This window comes from Alosa alosa, chromosome 22 (assembly GCF_017589495.1).
Source record: "Alosa alosa isolate M-15738 ecotype Scorff River chromosome 22, AALO_Geno_1.1, whole genome shotgun sequence".
Lineage (NCBI taxonomy): Eukaryota > Metazoa > Chordata > Actinopteri > Clupeiformes > Clupeidae > Alosa > Alosa alosa.
This window is the reverse complement of record NC_063210.1, coordinates 6,777,956-6,800,717: the sequence shown is the minus strand read 5'-3', so window position 1 is coordinate 6,800,717 and position 22,762 is coordinate 6,777,956. Positions and strand designations below refer to the sequence as shown.

The 22,762-nt window shown below is 45.0% G+C and overlaps 2 protein-coding genes and 1 long non-coding RNA gene across 6 annotated transcripts; 1 reads left to right on the top strand and 2 right to left on the bottom strand.

Moving 5' to 3' along the window:
- Positions 1–42: 42 nt before the first annotated feature.
- On the bottom strand, positions 43–1,880 carry bhlha15 (basic helix-loop-helix family, member a15). Its single transcript, XM_048232912.1, has 2 exons — positions 1,755–1,880; positions 43–1,107 (listed from the first exon to the last, which is right to left on the bottom strand). Exon 2 carries the CDS (start codon positions 1,053–1,055, stop codon positions 468–470), a length of 588 nt encoding a protein of 195 aa, XP_048088869.1. The 5' UTR covers positions 1,056–1,107; positions 1,755–1,880; the 3' UTR covers positions 43–467.
- A 3,403-nt stretch (positions 1,881–5,283) lies between these two features.
- On the bottom strand, positions 5,284–13,545 carry LOC125287715. Of its 4 annotated transcripts, none has more exons than XM_048233697.1 (6): positions 12,867–13,545; positions 10,449–10,774; positions 9,678–9,824; positions 7,429–8,593; positions 7,089–7,227; positions 5,284–5,637 (listed from the first exon to the last, which is right to left on the bottom strand). In XM_048233697.1, exons 1-6 carry the CDS (start codon positions 13,218–13,220, stop codon positions 5,447–5,449), a joined length of 2,322 nt encoding a protein of 773 aa, XP_048089654.1. In that variant the 5' UTR covers positions 13,221–13,545; the 3' UTR covers positions 5,284–5,446. The 4 variants fall into 4 exon arrangements, with proteins under 4 accessions (XP_048089654.1, XP_048089657.1, XP_048089655.1 ...); XM_048233700.1 differs by lacking the exon at positions 12,867–13,545 and adding an exon at positions 10,084–10,196 and having other exon boundaries at positions 10,449–10,526; XM_048233698.1 differs by lacking the exon at positions 9,678–9,824.
- On the top strand, positions 10,851–22,134 carry LOC125287720. Its single transcript, XR_007192403.1, has 3 exons — positions 10,851–10,934; positions 11,159–11,207; positions 22,087–22,134. It is a non-coding gene; the product is annotated as an uncharacterized LOC125287720 (long non-coding RNA).
- Positions 22,135–22,762: the final 628 nt, after the last annotated feature.

Below are 22,762 nucleotides of genomic sequence, written 5' to 3'. Positions count from 1 at the left end.
TCCACAGTACATGATATATTGTCAATAATTATTGAGTCTGTCTATCCGGTTTCTACAGTGCATGTGTTTGCTAAAGTATAATATATTTTAGGGTGTGAGAGTGAAGTTTTAACAATACAGCACATCATGGACCAATCTTAGTGGTTACTTAGGACCTGTTTGGATCTTTGGGTCTGTCCTCCAGCATCGCTTGACTCAGGTCAGTTCACCAGGGAGCTGGCTGGGGTTTTTTTTTAAAGATTTGTTTTGCCTCTTGTCAAGACTTAAAAAGTTCTTGATCAAAAAAGTCTAACGAGACTTTAGCTTGAGAGGGTTGGGGATGGAGGGGTGCACTTCTTGGCCACCGCAGTTCAACTAGTGACCAGACACTGTCCTTTTCATTTGTCCAGTCCATTTCTGAAGCATCCCAGTCTTCTCTGCCCACGGCACCCCCACCTCCTCCTCCCCCTCCCCCCTCAGGGCTGCTGCTAGCTGCCCTGGGTGAAGCTGTGGATCTGAGTCAGGTACTTAGAAAGGCTCTCCTCGTCGTCCTCCTCCAGATGCCTCTGACAGCACTCCAGGAGACGCGAGGCCTCGCTCATGCTGGCCTTGTCCGGGCCCTCAGTGCCGGAGCGGCAGCCGCCCGACATGCCCAGGATGATGGTGGTCAGGGCCTTGATGTAGTTCTTGGCCAGCGTGAGCGTCTCGATCTTGGAGAGCTTCTTGTCAGTGCGCACGTGGGGGATGGCCTCGCGCAGCGCCTGGAAGGCGTTGTTGAGCTTGTGCATGCGCTGGCGCTCCCGCTCGTTGCTCTCCAGGCGCCGCACGTTGCGCTCCCTGGCGCCGCCGTGTGGCCGCCGGCGCCTGCTGACCCCTCGGCCACCGCCCAGGCCCTCGCTGTCGTCGGCCCTGCGCTGTTGCACCCGGCGGGCCCGCCAGGAGCCCCTCAGCTGAACAGACGCTTCGGAGCCCTCCTGCTCACTGGACCCGGGTTCTGTCTCCGGGTGGAGGTCCGGGTCAGACTCACTCCAGGCCTGCTGGCTGCTGCGCTTGACCCCCTTCCCTTTGGACTTCATCCTGCAGACCCACCCGCACCGGTAAGCTCAAGATTCTGAGAGAAAGGCCACACTAGAGAAAGGGCCAATCAAAGAAACAATTAAGACCTACGATTTCAAGTTCACATTTTCAAGTCAGCATTTACCATTTAAAGTTTCTCTGACTGTGGCTGAAACAATTCATTCTCCAATAAGATTCTTAAACAATCTAGGTGTTATAATCTACTTGAACCAGTTTAGTGTTTAGATGGAGAAGCAACTTTCATTGCAATTATGAAATGGACTACGTGGTTATATTATGGTTACAATTTTCCTGTCTGTATTGCATCTTACAAATTACAGTGTCTCTGCACCTGACGCGCTTGCTGGACACTGTTATCGCAGTTGATGGGGAGCAAGCGCTAGTACAGGGCTTCCTAATCTAACTACACACGGGGCATGATAACATGTTCAAGGTTAACCCTTCCAAAAACAGGTTAAGGCACTCGGTTTATAATAAGCAACTAAACTACTGTAAACCAAAATGTTTTGCCTAAATCTATTATAGCTATTGGACGGAGATGATTTTAGACAAAAACGTGAGCACGTTTACGTTGTGACCAAAGATGATTTGAATGAAAGTAATAGGACCATAATATACACACATCAACAAAGATATTGTATAAAACCTGGAAATAGAAGAAAACGTTTAAAGAAAAAGAACATTGAAAATCACCTTACCTTATAAAATATGCTTGTTTACAGATCAGAGATGAGAAGCCAAGGGAATGTGATGACTGTTTATAATTTTAAAAGTTTGATGTGCGCGGAGCACAAGACGAGACATTCCCAGAATGAAATGTTAACTGTTACACATGCGGCTACCTGTTGCTGCTTGATGTACACGTAGCATTTGCTTAGCCAATGAGATGAAGATTCAACTGAACTCACTTGTGCGTAAGAGAGTTGCGCAGATATCGAAACCAGAGTTCAGGCAGTCATTGCGCACAGACTTGGCACTGACAGGCAGAAAATCAGGCAAGCATGGCAACCGGCAGTATGCTGGCAGTATGTAGTTTAAACCATGAAGTTAACGAATACTACAAGGTAACTGCAGGTCGTGTCCGTGAAGCCAAATAGAGCTGGATAACGTAGTCATGTTTTGTCAGTAATACAAATCCGCGTTGCCGCCTTATCGTACAAAAACAATTGTTCATTGTAAACAGTCTCAATCGTAATAACATCAGTCATCATAGTGGTAAAATGTAAGCTTTTCATCGAGATGAATTACGAGGGAAAACGTTTCTAAATATTTGTCCTTAGATATTTGATATTTGCTGCGTGAACTGGTAACTTCCGTCAAACTATAGCCTATTAGTAATTTCCCTAGTTAAATTAGCCTATAAACTAGTAGGGTACATATTTCTTTTAAAACAAATATTCAATGAGTGAGCACTGAAAAGATAAGCATAACATGTAAGGTGACACAACTTTCTGGTCATGATGCCAATTTGTCTCGTTAAAGCTGCTGTCATGACACTGAATGAAAGCCTTCAGGATACATGACAAGAAGCTCAAAGACAAGTAGGCCTAGTTTCTATATAGCCTATTAATGAGCAATTTGTTGGGAAAGATGTCCGTCCATCATATGAAAGTTGTGCCCTTAAATACATTTTGTAGGTCCTTTTTGGCAAGTTTCACAGGCGCACAGAGAAGTTTGGAATCTCCATTTTCCATTCTTTCAGACACTATAAGATTCCCATTCCAATTTCCCATTGAATGGCCTTTACAGCTAGAAAACACATGCACAGACCTCTACATATTAAAGGTTAATGAGATCAGACATGGAATTGGCAGGGCTGTCATTATGCAGTTGCTAGCTTTAGAGTCTGTCTTGCTAGGAGTTTACACTAACACCTGTGTTACTCCCAAGGTAGCTTACATATCTGACACACACACACACACACACATACAGATAGAGAGAGAGAGAGGAACACACACCACTGATGTCCTTGGTTTGCTTCACAGGTCTGCTTCATTGGGTGAGGCGCAGATCAAGTGCTGTGGTCTCTGATGTTTAAACAACCCCAGGCACACTAGCGTGCCACTGCTGAGACTGTGGAAACATTTGCGCGCGTGTGGTTTTTTCCCCTCTCGCTTTCCCCTATTTTTCCATTTGTTGCCCCTGACTGGGGGTCTGCCTGCAAGCCAAGGAGCGTACTCTTTTCAGGTACTGATAAGATTACTGCTACCTGGATGCTCTCCAGAATATGGACTACAATGGATGCAGACAAATGAACAAATAGACACACTGACATGAGCAGATACACACTCACAATGCATACATTAGAAGGGAAAAAAGAACTCTCATAAATACACAGTATACCCCCCCCCCCACACACACACACATACACACACGCACACACACTATCACTTAAATGACACACACTATACGTGTGCATTCCTTTAGTCATCTACTACTACACATTTGCATGTAAAATGCCCATGGACTGAGGATAGTTGTCTTACAGTATTTGCATGTGACAGTTCCAGTCTTCAAACAAGGAGTAAAGTGATATAAGAAGTCCTTTGCAGTACACCTGTACACACTCTAGTGAAAAAATATTTTTTGTTTTTTACCATTTATATTAAGGCTCATTCATTGTAGAATCCTAGCATAGTGCAGACATCTTTCGTATGACATCCTATGGCCTATCTTTTAATCTTAAACAGAACAGTTGGAGGTTAATCTTAACATTTTGGTCATATTCTGGGCAGATATACAAATATTTGCCACAGCTGGACCCAAGGCCACACCTTTAAACAGATGAACAAACATAAGGCCTCTCCTCTGCACTTGCCCTAGTTGCCTGTCAATCACTTAGTTTATCTCACAACTTACAGTTCTAAACTCTAGAACAACAGTGTTCTAAACTCTAGAACTTGTTACCTACAGTGTTCTAAACTCTAGAACCTCTTACCTAGAGTGTTCTAAAGTCTAGTCTGCATTATCAATCCAGTGGTTCCTAGAGAAAAATGTGTTGTTTAGCAGCTAAAATAGCTTACTGCCATCTTTCACCTGGAAGAAACTATCTTGAATTGTTCAGGGACAAAAAATAACAGGGTAGGGGTAATGAGAGTTGCAAATGACAGAAGTTGTTTGCCTCTTGCGAGGGAATGTGGTCATCTGTTTTCAGCGTGCAATGCCCCCACCCCCACCCCACTGTCAACAAGCTCCAGGAAGCAGCAGCTAATCCCGGCCCCTTGCTCCCAAGACAACAGGAGAGCGCATGCAAGCGAGCAAGTCAACAGGTGAACGTGTCCTTCCGCTCGGGCGGCCCCAGGCGCGCCGTGACGTCACGGCCCACTCGCCCGTGAGTGGCTTTTAGTACCCAACATGCACCTGTCCACCCAGCCTCTGATGTCACGCCGCTCTGGGCTACTGCTGAGTAAGGTCCAGACAGGTAGGCAGGGGGAAGGGGACCTCAGCCGGCTGGCTGACTCATGTGCAGTCATAAAAGAGAGAGAGAGTGGCCATCGAGGGGAAGTGTGTGTGAGGGGGGGTATCAGTCACTTTTTCCATGAGACCTAAGCCTGACCGGATGAGGTGAAAAACAAGCGCAGGCTCTTGTGTCATCATGACAACAGAGCTGCCCTTTGACAAACGCAATCAGGGCCGAGTGCCAGCATGGCACAGTTTGACACACAGGCACACACACTCTCAGCAACGCTCTCTCGCTCTCTCTCTTACACACACACAATACACACTCTCAGCATCGTTTTCTCTCTCTCACACCCACACACATATACACACTCTCAGCATCACTCTCTCTTACACACACACACATACACACTCTACCTCAGCATTGCTCTCTCTCCCAAACACACTCTATCTCTACCTTACTTACCTATATAGAAGTCAGGTCTCGTAATGTCAAACTCATTTTGATGTCACACTGACTCGCAGTATGGAGTGTGTACTGTAGTCTCTGACGTTGCTAATGTGTGCCTGAATTGCCTGTTATTGCACAATGTACCATCACAGGTAGGAGCAGAACCCTTTTTAAATATCAGTTTTAAATGAACTGAGTGCTCACTTGGCACTAAATCAGTACCCAGTGTGTTGGAAATCAATGAAAATGCAAAATTTTCATTGCCATGGCTTTCACTCCTGGAGTTCTTATTGTTCATTACTAATAGTCTAAAAACATTTGCATAGACAATACATGTACAACTGGCACATTGTTGTAAAATAACTTTAATGCCCTCATCTCATCCTATTAGGGAGTTAATACATTACTGCTATAAAGAAAAATGGCATCTTAATATCTGTAGAAAAAAAAACTTCATTGCTAATTGCATTAACAGCTTCTCTACTCCATACGATGAAGAAACTGGAATGCCAAAGAGTGAGTCCTGCTAATTTTTTCTAGTCACTCCAAGTCCGAGTCTGTGATGTGGGTGAAGGTGTAGGTGGAGCAGTTCACCCAGTCGTGACGAAAGCAGGCGGAGCCGCGTGGATGCTCCGATGTGTCCGAGATGTGAGACCAAGAGGACCGATTGGCCTCCATCAGAACAGGGAACAAGGGCAATGCTGTGCAGAAGTCATCTTCCCACTCCAGATCTGGGGTAAGATAAACAAAGTGTATTAATGATACAAGGATACAAGGAAGTTTATTGTCACATGCATATAGTTACTGGATGTAAGAAATGCAGTCAGCCTATTTGTGCATTTATTGGGGGGGGGGGGTAAAAAGTGCAGTAGAAGAGGGGTTTAGTAGATTAAGTGGCAAGGGCTGCATAAGAAAGGTGGGGGAGGATTGGGATTGGGGGGGCACCAACAAGGAGCACCCAAGAGCAACAGGGGCAAGGAAAAACTCCCTTACCAAGGAAGAAACCTTGGGCAGATCCACGGCTCAAGGGGCTAACCCAACTGCCAGGGGTCTTGGTGTGTGTGTTGGGGGGATGACAAGGGAGATGGGATAGTGTGCTGTGTATGTGGGGAGAGTGCAGTGTGCAATATGTGTGTTGGAGAAGCTTCCTCATGAGACAATGTGCTGTGTATGTAGGGGAGGGGGGGCAGTGTACTGCAAGTATGGTGAAGGGACTTACTATTGCAAGCAGAGTACTGTATGTATGATGTATGTGAGTGATGACAGTGAAGATGTGTGTGTGGGCAGGAGGGGAGTGGAGCAGTGACTGTGTGTGTGTGTGTGTAGTGTGTGTGTGGGTAGGTGGGGGCAGTGTGCTGTAAGTATGTAGAGGATGTGTGTTGGAGAAGATCCTGAAGACAATGTGCTGTGTATGTAGGGAGGGGGCAGTGTGCAGCAAGTACGTAGAGGAGGCTTACTGTAGCAAGCAGTGTGCTGTATGTATGTGAGGTGATGACAGTGATGATGTTAGTGTGTGTGTTTTGTGTGTGTGTGTTGGGGATGGGGGTGGGGGGCAAGTACATGGGTAGATAGATGGAGGAGAAATCAAAAATAATAAATAAAAAGTTCTATGGAGATGTGCAAAAGTTGGAGAAAGTCAGATATGTGTGTGGATGTGTGTGTGTGTGTGTGTTTTGACGTGTGATGAAATAAGAAAATAAATAAAAGGTCTGTAGCATTGGGAGAAGGATGTAAAAGTGCTAAAAGTCATGTAGGTGTGTGTGTGTGGGGGGGGGGGGTGTCATGAGTGCTGAGGAGTGAATGAGTGCAAAGTCAGTATAGTGTGAGTTCAGAGTTGGGAAATGTTTGAGAGTGCTGAGGAGTGAATGTGTGCAAAGTTCTGGCTTTGTGACTACATAGGTGTCTTCTTGATTTCAGCGGTAGGAATAATCCATTGTTAGGATGAGAAGAGTCCTTCAGAATCTTTTGGGCTCTTAGGAGTACTCTTCTGGAATAGATATCTTGTAGAGCAGGGAGTTGAGTTCTTATAGTACGTTCAGCTGAGTGCACTACTCTCTGCAGAGTACTACAATCTCTATATGATATGCAGCAACACATTGTAGTCTTATGATGCACTGTATGCACTGATATTTTACTAGTGTCTAGGTCCGTTTGGGGGTTCTAGACAGAGGAACCCACTCACCATCTTCATCACAGTGGATCTCCTCTGCTGAGAAGTGACCAGCATGTCCACTGGTGGACATAGTCAGAATGCCCTGCGACTTTTGGCTCTGCATGTCCACTGAGCTACATGGAGTTTTTAAGTCCTGGGTAGGTGCCTCCTGTAAAGGTGACACACAGTGCTTACAACAGAAAATAAAACAAGGGTGGTGTGCATTAGAACGCAATGAGAATGAAAACAAAGTGTTTTAGGCTAGTGGTGTTTACAGTAGGATAAAGCATGGCAAAATGATGGCTGTGCTTGACAAATCATCGTGGAAGGATGTTATTTGGTTTGTTGGAAAGCGACTTTTTTAAGTTACCTTGTCAAAAATGAAGACAGTGACCTCCTCGAAGAAGGATACTCTCTTCCTCAGACGACTTGCATTGTGCTCCTCTGATGAGGCAGACGGTACGGCATGCAGGTGTGCCACTCCCCGAGACCTCTTGAGGATGGGCAGCGGGCACCAATATCCTGTCCGCTCGCTCAGTGATTCATGCCCATCAGAGAATTCATGCTGACAGGAGGTATCAGATGTGTCTGTGCCCGCGTCATCGCTGTCTGAGTCTTCAGTCTCTGAGATGTCACTGCTGGACGTGCCGTTGTCTGCACATTGGCTGATCTGTTCACCAGAGGTGTCCGCATCTAATTCGGCTCCAACCTCCAAGGGAGGGTCGCTGTCGATTGTCGTCCATTCTGCACTAGAACTATGCCAAAGGATAGAGCTTTCTGGAAGCGAAACCGTTGGCAGCACCCTGAGGAAGGCATCATGAGGTGTGATGATACAGTCAGGGGAGGATTTCGTGGATAAAGTCGCCGTTGGATGACAAGGATGGTCGACTGTTGTCCTTAACAAGCAGTCATTGTGGTTGTAATCTTGAAATGTTTCTTCCCAAGGATAACTAGATTCAGCTCTGTTCTTTGGATGTCTGGCAATGTGCAGTGCACCACAATGGTCTGAGGTGCATACACTGTGTACACAGTGGCCTGGAGAATAAGGAGTTGGAACTCTGCACACAGAAGCCTTGGCACATGTAAAGTAGACATTCGGCTGAACTTTGAAGAATAAGATAGGAATGCTATTTGCTCTGGTGAAGTAACTAATAAGTCTATTTTCTATTCTATGATCATCCTCATGTGCTCCAAGTGACTCACATCTCAAAGAAGGTTGACAGATTTGGTTTAAATCCATGTCATTTGGTGGAGAGTTTAAATTCTTATGGACCTCGCATCTGTGGCAGTTCAGCCAGGTGGCCTCCACCATACCCTCCAAAGGCAGTACCACAGCGTCTGGGGACATCATGACCTCTCCTCTGACCCAATCATGACCACACAGGCCCAAGTGAGATGCGGGGATGGACGCTGGGTGCCATGTACAGCTCAGGCTCTTGTGCAGGTCAGGGGTGACCCAGGCCCGCCTGAGATCTTGTAGATGGACATAAGCTCTCCTCTCCTGTTGTAGCCATCTCCACTGATGTCTATTACACCTGATAATAATAGTAATGAACATTGTTTATTTACATGAAAGCTTTATATAAAGGGTAACTTCCCTGAACGTATGTGTAAACCAGTAATACCAATACAATACACTGATTGTCATTGTATTTAGAATCTTGAAACATGGAAATGGAACATTAACTAATCTTTTTCATGGTTTGTTTATTGAACTAATGGATTGTGCCAGATATCCAGGGTCTCCAGGAACAGCATCACTCATTGCATTATTTGACATGAACAAACCAGTACTGTCAACACCGACTAGCATAAAGGCTTCTTGCTAATCCAGCCAATGAATGTTATCTAAGAGAACCTAACTGAACCCTGGTGTAGCACTTTCTTCTTCCTGAACAATGTTTTTTAGTCCTGCCATCTTTCCATGTTTCTATGTGGCAGTCATGCATGCCCTATAAATCCATGACATGATGAAAACCATAGTAACCAGTCACTCAAACAGGAGTTGGTGATTGAAACTTGCTAGAGGTGACAGCCTTTATCCTCCCCTTTACCCAAACAGTTTTGAAAAACAAAGTGCAAAGAACACTACTCAGCCCTTTTCTCTTTCAGACAATTTAGCTTTGATGCAATCATTTGAGAATGTATCTATTATTTTCTCTTGGCCTCTCACCATTTGGCCTGAATAAATATTAGCCACCAGCATCAGCAGATACGCAATAGGAAACATTTTCCCCTCCGCCATTGCCTGGCAACCCTCAAATGAGTGAGTCAGTGGAAGGAAGAGAGAGTAGCTGACTCAATGAATGACGAGTTCAGGGAGACTCTCTCTCTCTTCTCCTCTCTTTATCTGTCTCTATCTCTCTTTCATACACATACTCGCTAACACTCTCTCGCTCACACAAACACACACACACAAACTCTCTCTGTCTCTCTCTCGCACACACACACTTAAACACGCCCACACACACACACACAGTCTAGACTAGATTAATCTAACCTCTTAAACCTGCTCCAGTTTTCCTGAATAAAATGTGACCTGAACATGGGTTGACTATGATAATCAGTATATATCCAGTGGCTGTAGGGAAAGAAGCTCTTTAGAATAAAAACACTCACCATCTGGGCAAAGCAGGGGTCTCTAGCTGTGAGATAACATGCCTAATCTGCTGTCCCTTTTCCACTGGGATTAACACCTCACTGTCTGACAGGTGTGGGGAGGAGGCAACGCCCCTCCTTAACTCACACAGGGTGGACTCCCACATCCTGTAACCACACACACACACACACATGTTTGATCTGTAATCCCCATTATCAACAAAAAAACATCAACTCCCAGACAGTCACAAATAAATGAGTCTACTCCCAAGCCTGTAACAATGAACGCAGATAAACCCGGAGATGAGGCTAAGTGTTAGTGCAGCCTGTGCATTGTGGAGAGAGCAGGAAAAGCCTGAGGGACCTTGATTGGTCGGGTTACCTTGGGAGGCACAGTGAAATCAGAGAGCAGGGAAGAGAGGCTTACCACACTCTCAGCGGATAGGCCCGCTCCATCCCGACCACACCCCCAGGAAGTCCACCGCCGGGCAGAGAGGCTGCCCGGCACTCAGACGCATCCAGGTCATCACAAACACTCATCTGGGAGGACCAGCACACCACATGCACAGAGCTCACACACTGCAAATGGTTCATAAGACACAATCCACTCCCAAAACCCTGCAGTACACAGTATAGTATAGTATTGATGCACGAGTGATTCACAGCATCAATATTACCAAAACAACCATCCTGAACTAGCATCACTGATTTGTGGAGTGTTGTGTGTGTAATACACTGAGTTTCTCTCTCTCTCTCTTTGTTTCTGTCTCTGTTTCTCTCTCTCTCTCTCACCTTGTGTTGTGATGGTCCCATGCTGTAGTCCCCATCCTCTCGCTGGCAGGCCCTGCGTCAGACATCAGCTCTGCTGTGGCTGCTCCAAGCCCAATAATGGACGGAGGCGCATGAAGGGGAAAAGGACGAGTGCCGAGGGAGGGAGGGAGGGATGGGCTATGCAGACAGGCGCTGATCGATAGCTTGTATAATATGACAGAGATTTTTCTTTCCTTTCTCGGGAGCTCTGGCGAAGGCTGCCTATAGCTGGTTGGCAGAGGGTACTGAGTCCACTCTCCACAGCACTGGAGAAGGGGCAGGCTCTTACCGGCTGCAGTCCGAGTGTGCTGCATACACAAGGATGCGAGCTATTAGGACGACCTTCTTATCACGTGCAATATGCAGTATATCATCAAAGCCATACATTGGCTGGCTTTTGGTTTTTGGTTTTACTTGTCTTCTCAACATTCAACACAACAGAACACTATCTTCACATGCATCTGACTGGTAAGGTTCAACATCTGGCAAGGTTTTCAAAACCTATTTAACAAGTCAGCAGTGTTATCAATATAATCATCATCACCATCACCATTATCCTAATCATCATTAATCATTCCAATCACCAGCATTAATTAACCCAAGGCATTATTTGCATGACACTATATGATTGATTAGAATCAGAGATGCTAATAAACTTTATGATCTTGTCTCTGTGTCATGTTATCATGCAGGGCCAACTGAGACACTGTTCCCAGGTCTGCCTGCCAGTAAAGCTTCCATGTAAGTACTGCCCTGCCCTCCAGTGGTCATTTTACTCAACTGCAATTATTTTCTTCTCTGGAAAACTGTCAATACAAAATAGTACAACACATGGAAAGGATTCTAGTCAAAACAACTTACTACAGACTGTGTTAAATGTCTCTTATCAACAATATTCTGGTTGACCACTTTCTCTGTTTTATTGATTGTTTAAAACCATCACTGGGATGTGGTATCACACTAAATGGAAACTCCTCTTTGGGGTGTCCTAACTTTAATATGTGACAGTGTGTGCTATTGCATGGAAAAGGTCCCAGAGACATGTGTTAAGAACCTATATGATGAAAGGAACATAGATGGGCACTTTGTTTCTTAAGGTGGGGATCCAAAGTCGTCTGATGATCAAGGAAAAAGGAACAATCACCACAAACCAGATCTAATCAGTTTTTATTTTTACTTTTACATTACTGACCAACATGTGTGTCTATCTAGCATAGTGGCAAAGAGCGTTCAAGTTTGATGCTTTTCCGCAGTTGAATGCTTTTCAGTGTGTCTGTGTGTTTGTATAACTCTGCTTCATGACAAAATCCCATTAGTTGCCTGTGTTCTTCACCAGCAACAAAATCACTGATGCTGGAGTAGTCCTTCTCAACACACTCAGGCAGCATCAGGATATTGTTGCCAGGGAAAAACAAACATACAGACACACACACACACACACACACACACACACACACACACACACACACACACACACACACACACACACACATCCACACACACTCACACACACATCCACACACACACACACACACACACACACTCACTCACTCTCTCTCTCTCTCTCTCTCTCTCTCTCTTTATTAGCATGACTGTATGGGAACAGTGTTGCTAAATCTATTGTTACATACAACATAACATACAGGAACATAGGAGCATAAAAAAGAGGGGTGTGGGGGTACATCAGGGTGGGGGTGGACATAAAGGATCTAGAATTAACAGCAGTAAAGAACAAGAGTAATAACAGGATGGACAGGCTCTGAGATGAGATACGCCAATTCATATTCGCTTTTTAGGATCAGATAGGAATTCATTCTACTTTGGCTGGCAATTTGGTTTGTCTAATGCTCTAAATATTCTTCTTTTGCTTGATTCATTATTTTGTTGCCTCTGATTGATGTTTGGGAAACAGATTGATGTGTATTAATTGTTGTTATTTAGTTAGGTAGCTTATGTACCAGCTGGCTTAGAGGACTCTTTTCAGGTTTCAGCTGCTGGGTTTTTAGTACCTCAAAATGGAGAGAGTTCTTCAGACTGTTCAGGTGCATCCAAAATGTCAAGATTATTTTCTGAATAGGTAAGGCCAATGGAAAACTGCCTAACTCTGTCCTACATGCACCGCTCTCTCTCTCTCTCTCTCTCTCTCTCTCTCTCTCTCTCTCTCTCTCTCCCTCTTTCTCTCTCTTTCTCACACACACACACACACACACACACACACCTCACCCTGTCACCCTACCTTCTCTCTTTGTAGACGGTGAATTGATACAATAAATTGATTTCATTGGAATTTTAACATGTTTCCCCAAGTGACGGGGTTATCAGATTTATAAACATCTTCCTCAAACCTTTTGGAGAGCTACTTAGAAACAGGTGCGGAGCTACTGGTAGTTCGTTAGCTACCTGTTGGAGACCCCTGGTGTAAAGTAAGGAGGAAGGGGAGCTCTGAGGCTGCAGCGGTGCAGGAGGATGGAGGACGGGGCCAGATGGTAGTTCACTCACACGCAGGGCAGGCGGAGCATGGACGAGAGCGGAGAGGAGAGGAGAGAAGAGAGAGGGGAAGGAGGGAGAGAGGGAGGGAAGGAGGGAGAGAGGGAGGGGCTGGGTTGCTTTACTGGGACTATCCAAAGACAAGACCCTTCCTTGTTCGGTGTGGGGCTGGGGGCGCAGGCCAGGAGCGACTGTCAGTCCCTGTGAGGCACCCAAGATGAATGGAGAAACATCTGAGACTTTTTTTTCCACTGCACTTAGCAGCATTATACACACTGTATAGTCAGCTCAAGAAACGTGGACCCTGCCCTACATGGCCACAATAAGAAAACACTGAACTAAAAGATGAATTTACTCTAAAAGGGGATTCTAATCAAATTAATCCAGGTCCAGTGTTAATTACAGACTTTGTAAATAAGGATTTCTCTACAATGCTGGTGGAAAAAGGTACCTGACTGAGTAGCCTACTAGCAACATGCAAGTGTAAACCAAACCCCAAGTTGATTATATATTATTATAGAGTTGCTTTGGACTTTTGTGTGATTCAACAATTCGACAATTCTCAAAATTCAAATAGTGATAGAAAAGTCAACAGATGAGGGTAACTGATAATGTTAACTGATAACTGATAATGTTAACTGATAACTGATAAGTTACGAGAGACTCACCTCAGACCTATTTGCAGCAGCAGGTTATTCCTAGGGTTCTATTAAAATTCACGCTTAAACTAAAATAATTTAGGAATGTCTTGCAAATACTTTGTATGGTCATCAATCTTTTTGACATTACTGTTGCTTGCAGAGTTTTGAGACTTTTTCCAAATTTAACCGCTTGGCCTCAATCCTCCTCAGTAACAGAGTTGTGAAACCCTAGCCTTCAAGAAGAAAAGTCCTCTTTGCTTAAATTTCAGTGACAGTGATAGCTGCTACATTCCACAGTTAACTGCTGTTTTTCTAAGTGGGTAAAAGATTGAATCCTATCTTTATCTTGTTGCCCACAATTTTATTTTGCTCACTATAGCAAGATCTCATCTCTCTCTTCCTTTACTTGCTTCTTCACACCCTCTCTCTCTCTCCTTCTCCCTCTCTCCCTCTGTCTTAAATGAAAAACATTAATGAGTACAGTACAGCATTTGCAGTGCCAAGCCTATGGCCATCCCAGAAGTCATTTTAGTGCCAGGGCCACTAGACCCTGTGCAGGTCATGGTGGGCAGCCCTCTCTCGCGGGGTGGCTTCCCGGGCAAATCAGATAGCTACCAAAAACGGGGAAAGCCTCAGGATTAAAACCCGCCTTTGCGTCGATGTTGCAACCTATTGAGCTGTAACACTTCAAAGTGAAAAAGCCAAGCCTGAACGCAAAACTATCCTTTTACATGAGAAGCGCAGAATCATCATATATCCCAGGAACAGACGACAAGTGACACCAAACAATCCGTGGGAGCTGTGTAATTGGATGCCTTTGGGCTCATTCTGAGCATGCACAACAGCCAGCAGGCCCGGGAGACAGACATGCTTGCCTCGCTCTGCTACATGGTTGGCCCCCAGCCCTAACCTTACAGTGCACTCTGGGAAAGCAAAATGCTAGGCAAAGCGTCTGCCTGAACTGGGGCAGCCTTTTTTGGGAAGGTGAGTGTGTACAGTAGCCGGGTGGACTGGGGGTGGGGGGGTTTAGGGTAAGGGTTTTAAAAAAAAAGTGACAGGCTTGTCTTTTGAAATATCTCTGTAAACACAAAAAGGACAATCAATTCCCTGCCAAAGTGACATAATTGTGCTGAATTATCTGAATCAAAATAGGGGTATTACATATCTAACAGCACAGCTAAGGCAAAGGCCAGTTTTTACACCCATTCCCAATCAACCCTTATCAAGCAAAGACTGGAGCACCACAACAATGAAGAAAACAAATAATGTGCAACTTTAAGCACATTAAAGTTTGCACATAATGTGCACTGACTTTTTAAATGGAGTTTTCCACTCGAGGTTAATGACGTCACGATAAATTTAATCTTTAATATGACCACTAGTTGTTGCATTAGCAGAATTCACTATGCAGATCAATAGAAGAAAGTAAACTACTTTGTCAACACAATATATTTTCTGCCCATCAGAGGTACATTGCAACAGCAGCAGAGCTAAAAAGCTGAATCGACAGCAGACTGCAAATGGTTTTGAGGCCGCCTCATTGGAGGGCTAAGGGAAGGTTTTTTTAGCCCCCTGTCTGAGGGAGAGGCCAAGTGAGGCTAATGTAACCAACCTAATTTCTTGCCCCCATGCCAGAGAATACTGCCAGTCTGGCAGAAGACTGTAACATGATGTTTGTCCTAATTCCATCAGAGATGTTTTGCTTGGGTGAAGCCTGCAAGGGTTTCCTCCTGTCACACAGGTTAAAATGATTGAAACCATTTAAAAATAACAAAATGATCATAAGCAAATAGTTGCATTTCTGATGAACTGTTGAATTCAGTGGTAGATGTGTTACGTTTGAAGCATATACATACCAGACAATTTGGATTGTGTAGCTTAGTTAGGTTCAAAGAAAAAATATTTTGCAAGGCTAAGTGCTTTATGAGAAACTGTATCAGATCACAGCCCACAGACTGTAGCATCAGTAGCATTGAATACCTGTGTTGTTACCACTGATGGTGCTGTTGATGAGCAGAATGACGTTTGCAGTCATTAGCCATGCCAAACTCCTCAGAGGGTCAGCGGTCTCCCTATGTGACATCATAGGAAGTAGAACAAGACTCAAGCAAGATTCAGACGTTCCATCCAGATGTTCTATTTGCTGAAAAAAAGAAAAATACGAAATTATCCTTGGTGAGAACTTGCCATCACTTGTCAAGAGTTTGTTTTGCAGGCTAAAACTCCCTGCATATCTCTCTCTCTCTCTCTCTCTCTCTCTCTCTCTCTCTCTACTCTATCTTTTCATATTTGATCATAAGTGTTATCTTTCCCAGAAAGTAAACTAAATGGACTTACAGATTGATAGAATGATCAAGAGAGAGAATGAGTAAACAGCATGGATCTCAACCCTCAGTGGTACTGAATGTTCCCTTGAAGATGGAGTTAATGGTTTGTTCCCTTGAAGTAGTCAGCAAGATATCAAATGTGTGTGTGTGTGTGTATGTATGTGTATATGTGTGTGTGTGTGTGTGTGTGTGTGTGGTGTGAGTATGTACAACCAACACAACACAAGCAACAAGCAATACATTTTATACATACATTTTATTCAGCAAGGTGCCATCTGGGGAGAGTGTCGTCCACCAAAATGAATTAGCATGCAGTTGATCATGCTCCTGCCGTAAGCCCTACATGGGCAGGGATGTTTCATGCATTAGCTTATATGCTGTGTCACTACAACTTAAAAATAAAAATAGCACGGTCAGTCGGTGGCCTGCATGATACTCTATCGCTGCGACTCTATCGCTGCCACTCACACAGATTGCTACAAACAACACTGCACTTGCTAATCACGATAACCTGCCCCATCAAAACACTAAAGTGCTCAATCATCTGACATGTAACAACATACTGCTGGCCACATTCAAGATGTACGTTGATTATTTGTGATAGAAGATCTTGAGAGAATGGAAGGCTCCCATCTAGTGTGAGGTGCTCCTCTTATGCATGCCTCCCATTAGGATTGAGTTGGAAAGTTGCATGGAGGTATTTACAGACATTTGAAAAGAGGGCCAGAGGGTGAGGAGGCGTTCATTTTACGAGAGGGTCAATCTTCACATTGACCCACACTGAGCGTCTTGGATTTGTGACAACTGGTTCTTCACGTGGACGTGAGAGGAGAACAGATGCCATGAACGTGCTTTAATAGTACCGCTAAGGACACACACACACACACACACACACACATACACAGCAGATAAACTTACACTGTCTCATCTGCAGGGAACATTCAGGACTTGATATCCAAACAGTAGCACAGAGGACATGCTTGCTTGTGTTATTTGAAGATCAGTCAAGAGGCAAACAAGCTTGTTTTCCTGTTTTAATTTCTCCTTTCACACTTCTGTTCACGGTCAGGTCAAATCAAACTGAAGTGTACATCTTAGCTTCAGATTTGTTTGTTTTTTTGGACACATCTTGGGTCTTCAGTGTCCCCAAGTACCCAATCTGACAACATACAAGAAAGAACAAGAAATACAAGAAATGTCAATTTGACTTTAAATTATCCCTGGTGCCTCTTCTCACTCAGAACATGTGTTTCCCAAATACCTTTTTTAAGTAAAACAATTAAATGATTTCATGGTATTTTCCTCTGAAAAGCTGGTAGACATATACAGGAGAAATCAGCAGCCAAGCCAGTCTCTGATATCTGACATGAGAGACTAGACGCCGCCTCTGACCTGGTCGTAAACATAATGTAATTAGTCAGGCATATTGAGGAAAGTTCTCTCCTCACCAATATACACACAAACACACACACACATACATACGCATGTGTAAAACACGGCCGGGTTGGCATGCATAAAAGACGACTTAGGGTTGCTGAAAGACGACACAGCAAATGTTTACAGGGTGAAAGCCTGTAAAAGGCTGGTGGCTCTTTGATAACCATGCCACAGCAGCGGGCACTAACTGGGCTCCTGTCCCAGAGCGGTGCCACTGAGCTGTCCATCATGCCCATAACTATGAAGCTTGCCCCCCCCTCATCCCACCCCAACCCTATCTCCAGTCACAGTCCAGGGAAACCCTTGAGGCTCTGAGAGGGTAGGCTGGACGGTCACTGCTCCTTAAGCCAGCTGGAATTCGGCTGCCTGGGCCCTGCCGTGCCACACTGCACACGGCCACTGTAACTATATTCTACTCAACTGAAACGCACCCAGTTAAGGTTGCCACCGGTTACTGCTCAAACAAGGAGTACACAAAGCCCAGGGGTCTATTCGTCCTGCATGTGCACTCTCACGATGCCTCCTCCAAAGCCCAAATCAGCTTTCTGACTCATCGACTGTCAGCGTTTTCTCTCCGCACCTGTACGGCGCTTAATCCTGACCAGGTTTTTGATTACAGTTTAATTTGGCCTATCGTCGGTCCAACAGTAAGCGATATGGTTGGCCCATCCTAGTGTTTGTTTTTAAAATGACCTGATAACAGCTTAATTTTGAAGGTTAGTGTAAAGTGAAGCTTCGAGACCAGGGCTTGAAAAAGTGGAAATGTCAAACTCAGCTGTTATTGAGACATCCACTCAACCCCCCGTATCACCTCCAGTGAATTAGAGAGACATTTATGTGACTTGGTGGCCTCTCACTCCTATTACATTGAGATCATGCTTAAAACTGAAAACTAGCTCATTCACCTTTAGACGGATATACCTTTCACCACAAGTGATCCTCTTTGTCTTGATTTCATTGAATTATCAGATAACATAAATCACAGACCCATACTGCTATAGAACTGCTAGCAGTTAAGCTATGCTGCTAAGCTACTACGCTAAGGGTGTCATTTGTCTATCTAGTTCTACTATCTTCAGAAGCCTCAGCAGACTGAGTGAACTTGCTTGAAGAGGGGAATTCAGAATAAGGGCACAAAAGACAGAGAGAGAGAGAGAGAAAGAGACAGAGGGAGGAATAGAAAAAGAGGAAAGACCTGCCTCAGCCCTTCTATTTTTTTCTGCTGGTGTGAAAACACTTGAACACCTGCTGCCGGGTGGTGCGGGCAGAGCTCGGGACACTCGATCCACACACACACACACACACACACGCACACACACACGCACACACACACACACACACACACACACACACACACACACACACACGGAGGCGGGCAGTCGAGTGGAAGTCAAGGCAGTGGAGCGGGCTGCCAGCCGGGAGGAATCTCCGGGTGAGGCTCTGGACTAATAGAGGGTGCCTCTCACTCCGGGGCCAGGATTACACAACTCCCCCCCCCACCCCCCCAGCGCCATGGTCCATGGTGAGCTCATCCTGGTCAGGTCCAGCTTGCTGGCCGCCTGCCTCCCTGCCTGCCCCTGAGGGGGGAGTATCGGAGCCCTGTGCGGAGGCTTCGCACCCTGGCAGGCTGGGCCGCTCAATTAGCACCCAGCAGGAAGACTGCTCAAGCCACTCTAGCTGGCCCGCAGGCAGAACTGGGGGGGGTGAATTAGAAGGGAGAACAGGGGGAGGACGGTCCAGCTGTGAAGGAGGAGGGAGGTGGCAAAAGTCGAGAGAGACTCCGCGCTGTTAACTGTTAACTCACCGGCAGTAAATCACAGAAGCTCACAGGGTAAAGTGGAAATGGCTTCGTACGGCGTCTCGTCGTGAGTGTTTTTTTTTCTGCAATGCAATACAGGTTGAATTGCGTGAAAGATTTACAATCGCAAGGCAGGGGTCAGACTGGGGCTCCAGACTGAACACACAAAAGTATACACATAAACACACACACACACACATCCACACCCACACCCATCCACAACCGCACAGAGACACACGCAATAGCCAGTGATTGATGTCCGAGGCAGAGGGGTGTGCAGATGAAGAATCTGCCCCCACCCTGACTGCCCCCTGCTCATCAACCACCCCCCCAACCCCCCTCCCCCCTCCCCAAATCTTGGCTGAATCTGAGAGTTGCAAAGGCATGTCACAGTCAAAGCTGCTTGACTGAAAATAGACTGGAGGGGTAACTGAACCCAAGAGACAGGAGGGAGTAGAACCTGCTCATCTTGCAAGAGTGACCAAATCCCCCCACCCCCCACCCCACCCCACCCCACCCCATCTCTCATTTTGAGGAGGGGCATTTAAACGTGTCTCTTTTTAAATGAGGGAACAGATTAGATACGTCTAATAGCCCAAATACAATATCGCATATCTGGCTGTGGCAAAACAGGCACAGCATGTCGCAGGTTATGTCAAGTTGGCAGCTTGATTAGGAATCAGAGACTTGCTTCAGCAGATCAATATCACTGAGACTCTCTGTATGGAATGCCGCTCCTAAAGTAGAACCACTTGTGGAAAGCAAAGCATATAACGATTAGTGTACAGTTATTGTGACATGTCTATCACTCATCAGATAATTAATCTTTGTCTCCATCTTGAGTCATCAGCCGGTGACAAATAATTGTAGCGATCGAATCGTTCCCCACAACAACAGTTGGACGTCTGGTGTTGCTTCAAATGGTAGAGGTTGATGGTTGATGGCCGCAAGTAATCCCAAATTAAGAAACACAAGCAGCTGTCCAACATGGATCAGAATGAGAAGTCAGCGCCTATGAGCACGGTGCGAAATGCATGGCGGTACTACACATCATCACAAAGTACTTATATAGGAACACAGGTTGGTAAGGAGTGTTTATCACTATCTCCCTGCATTAGCACCGATGAGGGTTTCTATACACTGTCAACTGGTATAGTGGATGCAGCCCATCCTTTAGAGACAGAGTAAAACACTTCTGAGGTGCAACATTTACTTGTTGTTTAACTCTTGTGGTATGGCAACCTTCAACTCTTTGTCAAACCTAACTACTGACGTGTTTACAAACTGAACTACAAGTAATGTCAATGCCAGAAAAGGGATGTTTGTGTTTGTTCCTGGCCTATACAGCAATTGAATCACTAAATGACCACCATCATAAAAACTGATTAGCTTCACAAAAACACTTACCCCTTGTTTGCCCCGTGACAGTCCAAAGTCAGGCTGCTTGTTGTGTCTCTCTCTCATCTTCTGGGGCCACTTCTTTGTCAGTGGGGTTTTTAAGATCTCCATTCGACCCTCAGCGACACAGTCCCATGAGCAAACGCCACGAGTGCTTTGTTGAAGCCGGACCCAGACTTTGTCTCTGACCAGCTACCCTTGTGCTCCGTCCAGTCGTCCTGCTCTCCCCCACCACCACAGCCCCCGCCACGGTCCATCACACAGGAAACCTGGCCTTCCTGCAAACAAGCGTCAGCGGCCGAGGGGGGCAAGGCCAGAGGGGCAGGTAGAGGGGGGGGGAGGATGTGGATGTTTTTGTTGTTCTTCAGGCCCAGGGGCTGGCAGTCCAGCGGCCTGGACGCACGCATTCGTCCATCCTGAGGAAGAGAGCCTGCGGAGGAAACCAGCCTCGCGTCACCGCGGCCTCGCAGCCACCTGCACCGGACCAGCACGTGCACATGCCACACACACACACACACACACACACACACACACACACACACACACACACACAGATATAATCTCTCCCACAGTATTTCACACTTACATGACAGGAAAATATGTCTGAGAAAAAGAACACAGTGTGTGTACTGCAAAGTTGGCAAAAATATTGTCAGCAGTGCAGTGCTACTAAGTATTTTATTACATTTCCACATAGTTGACCATGTAATCTCAGCTTCATTATAAATGAGGGCTTCCCTCAATGAACTTTCCGAGAATTAAATAAAGGTATGCTACGACTAGAGATCTGAAAGATCTGTGGCTGGTTGCTGGGAGTTACCATATGCCTTTCATTTGCTTCTTACACCAGCTACTATTTAAATGAATGTATGGTCATTAACAAAGTGAAACACAAGATTCAGAATGACAGTAGTGCAAAAACAGGATGTTTGCATGGACAGGGTGCCAAATAGTCAGTGGAGAGTACCAAATCACTACACGGAAGCTTCTAGAAGGACCGAAAGAGGCCAAACCAAATATAACCTGCTGATCATCTGGCAAAAAAATATAGTGTCTTTACTTGTGAATATGAAGGCACATGCTCTTTATGGAGAGGCACTGAACAAAAGCCATGGCTTTCTTTTTATGAACGACATACAAAAAACAACTATGAAGTTCCCCCTTATCATGGATTTTCTGTATGTCTTGTGTGAGAGTTGGTCTGAATAATTTGATTCTATGCAATTAGTTATATGACAATTCTATCATTCTAAGACTATTCATTGTACCATTAATTTTACAAAAAAGAGAATGGAAAAAAGAGGTAAAGAAATAAATGCAATGAATCTGGATGTACAAAAGAATGAAATTAACACTGCAAATGAAGTCTGCAGGTAGTGTTTACATATCACTTGTAAAAACACAATTCAGCCTTTGTGTGCACCTAAGTAGTCCTCCATTGCTGAAGAGGCTTCAGTAGAGCCCAGGTGCATCTGACAACGCCACGCTGGTGGTTTTTGACATGGTGTTTGAAGCTTTCTATCTCCTACCAGCAGTCAGACTCTGCAGTCTTCCCCGCGACCTCCCTGACGATGGCTATTACAGACTTCCTCGCTGCTTCTGACATTACTTCAGCCATCAATGCGTGCCAAGGTATGAGAAGCTGTCATTGGATTTCATCCATTGACTGCCAAATGAAACAGTCAGGGGTCTGAGCGTTAAGTTTCTGGAATGCTGTTGTTTGGCTGTCTCTCTCTCCCGCTCTCTTTGAGCTGTAATACCACTAGGATGTTACATTATCAGATCATATAATGCTGTTATCATAACCGAGAAATTCCTTTTCTTCCTGTGATTATCATTTGTTATTTTTTTCTACGTGGTGTAGCAAAAGATTCTTTCAGTCCGAAAACCTTTTTTGCAACTGTGGGACTGTCAAAGAAATCTCCACCAGAAATAGAGAAGGTCTTTCGGATTCTGGACCAAGATAAGAGTGGGTTCATTGAGCAGGATGAGCTACAGTTGAGTATATTAGACTTTTTCTCAGAAATAGAGCTCTACCTTTGACAGTCCTGTTAATAGAGCTTTTTTACAACAGAGTATTAGGGCCACACATGAAGAACAAAAATATTTTTGTCATGATGAGATTAAACTCGACATGTCAACATTAAACTCAAAATTTCGAGAATAAAGTTGAAATATGATGTTGACTTTAATCTCGACATTTCATCT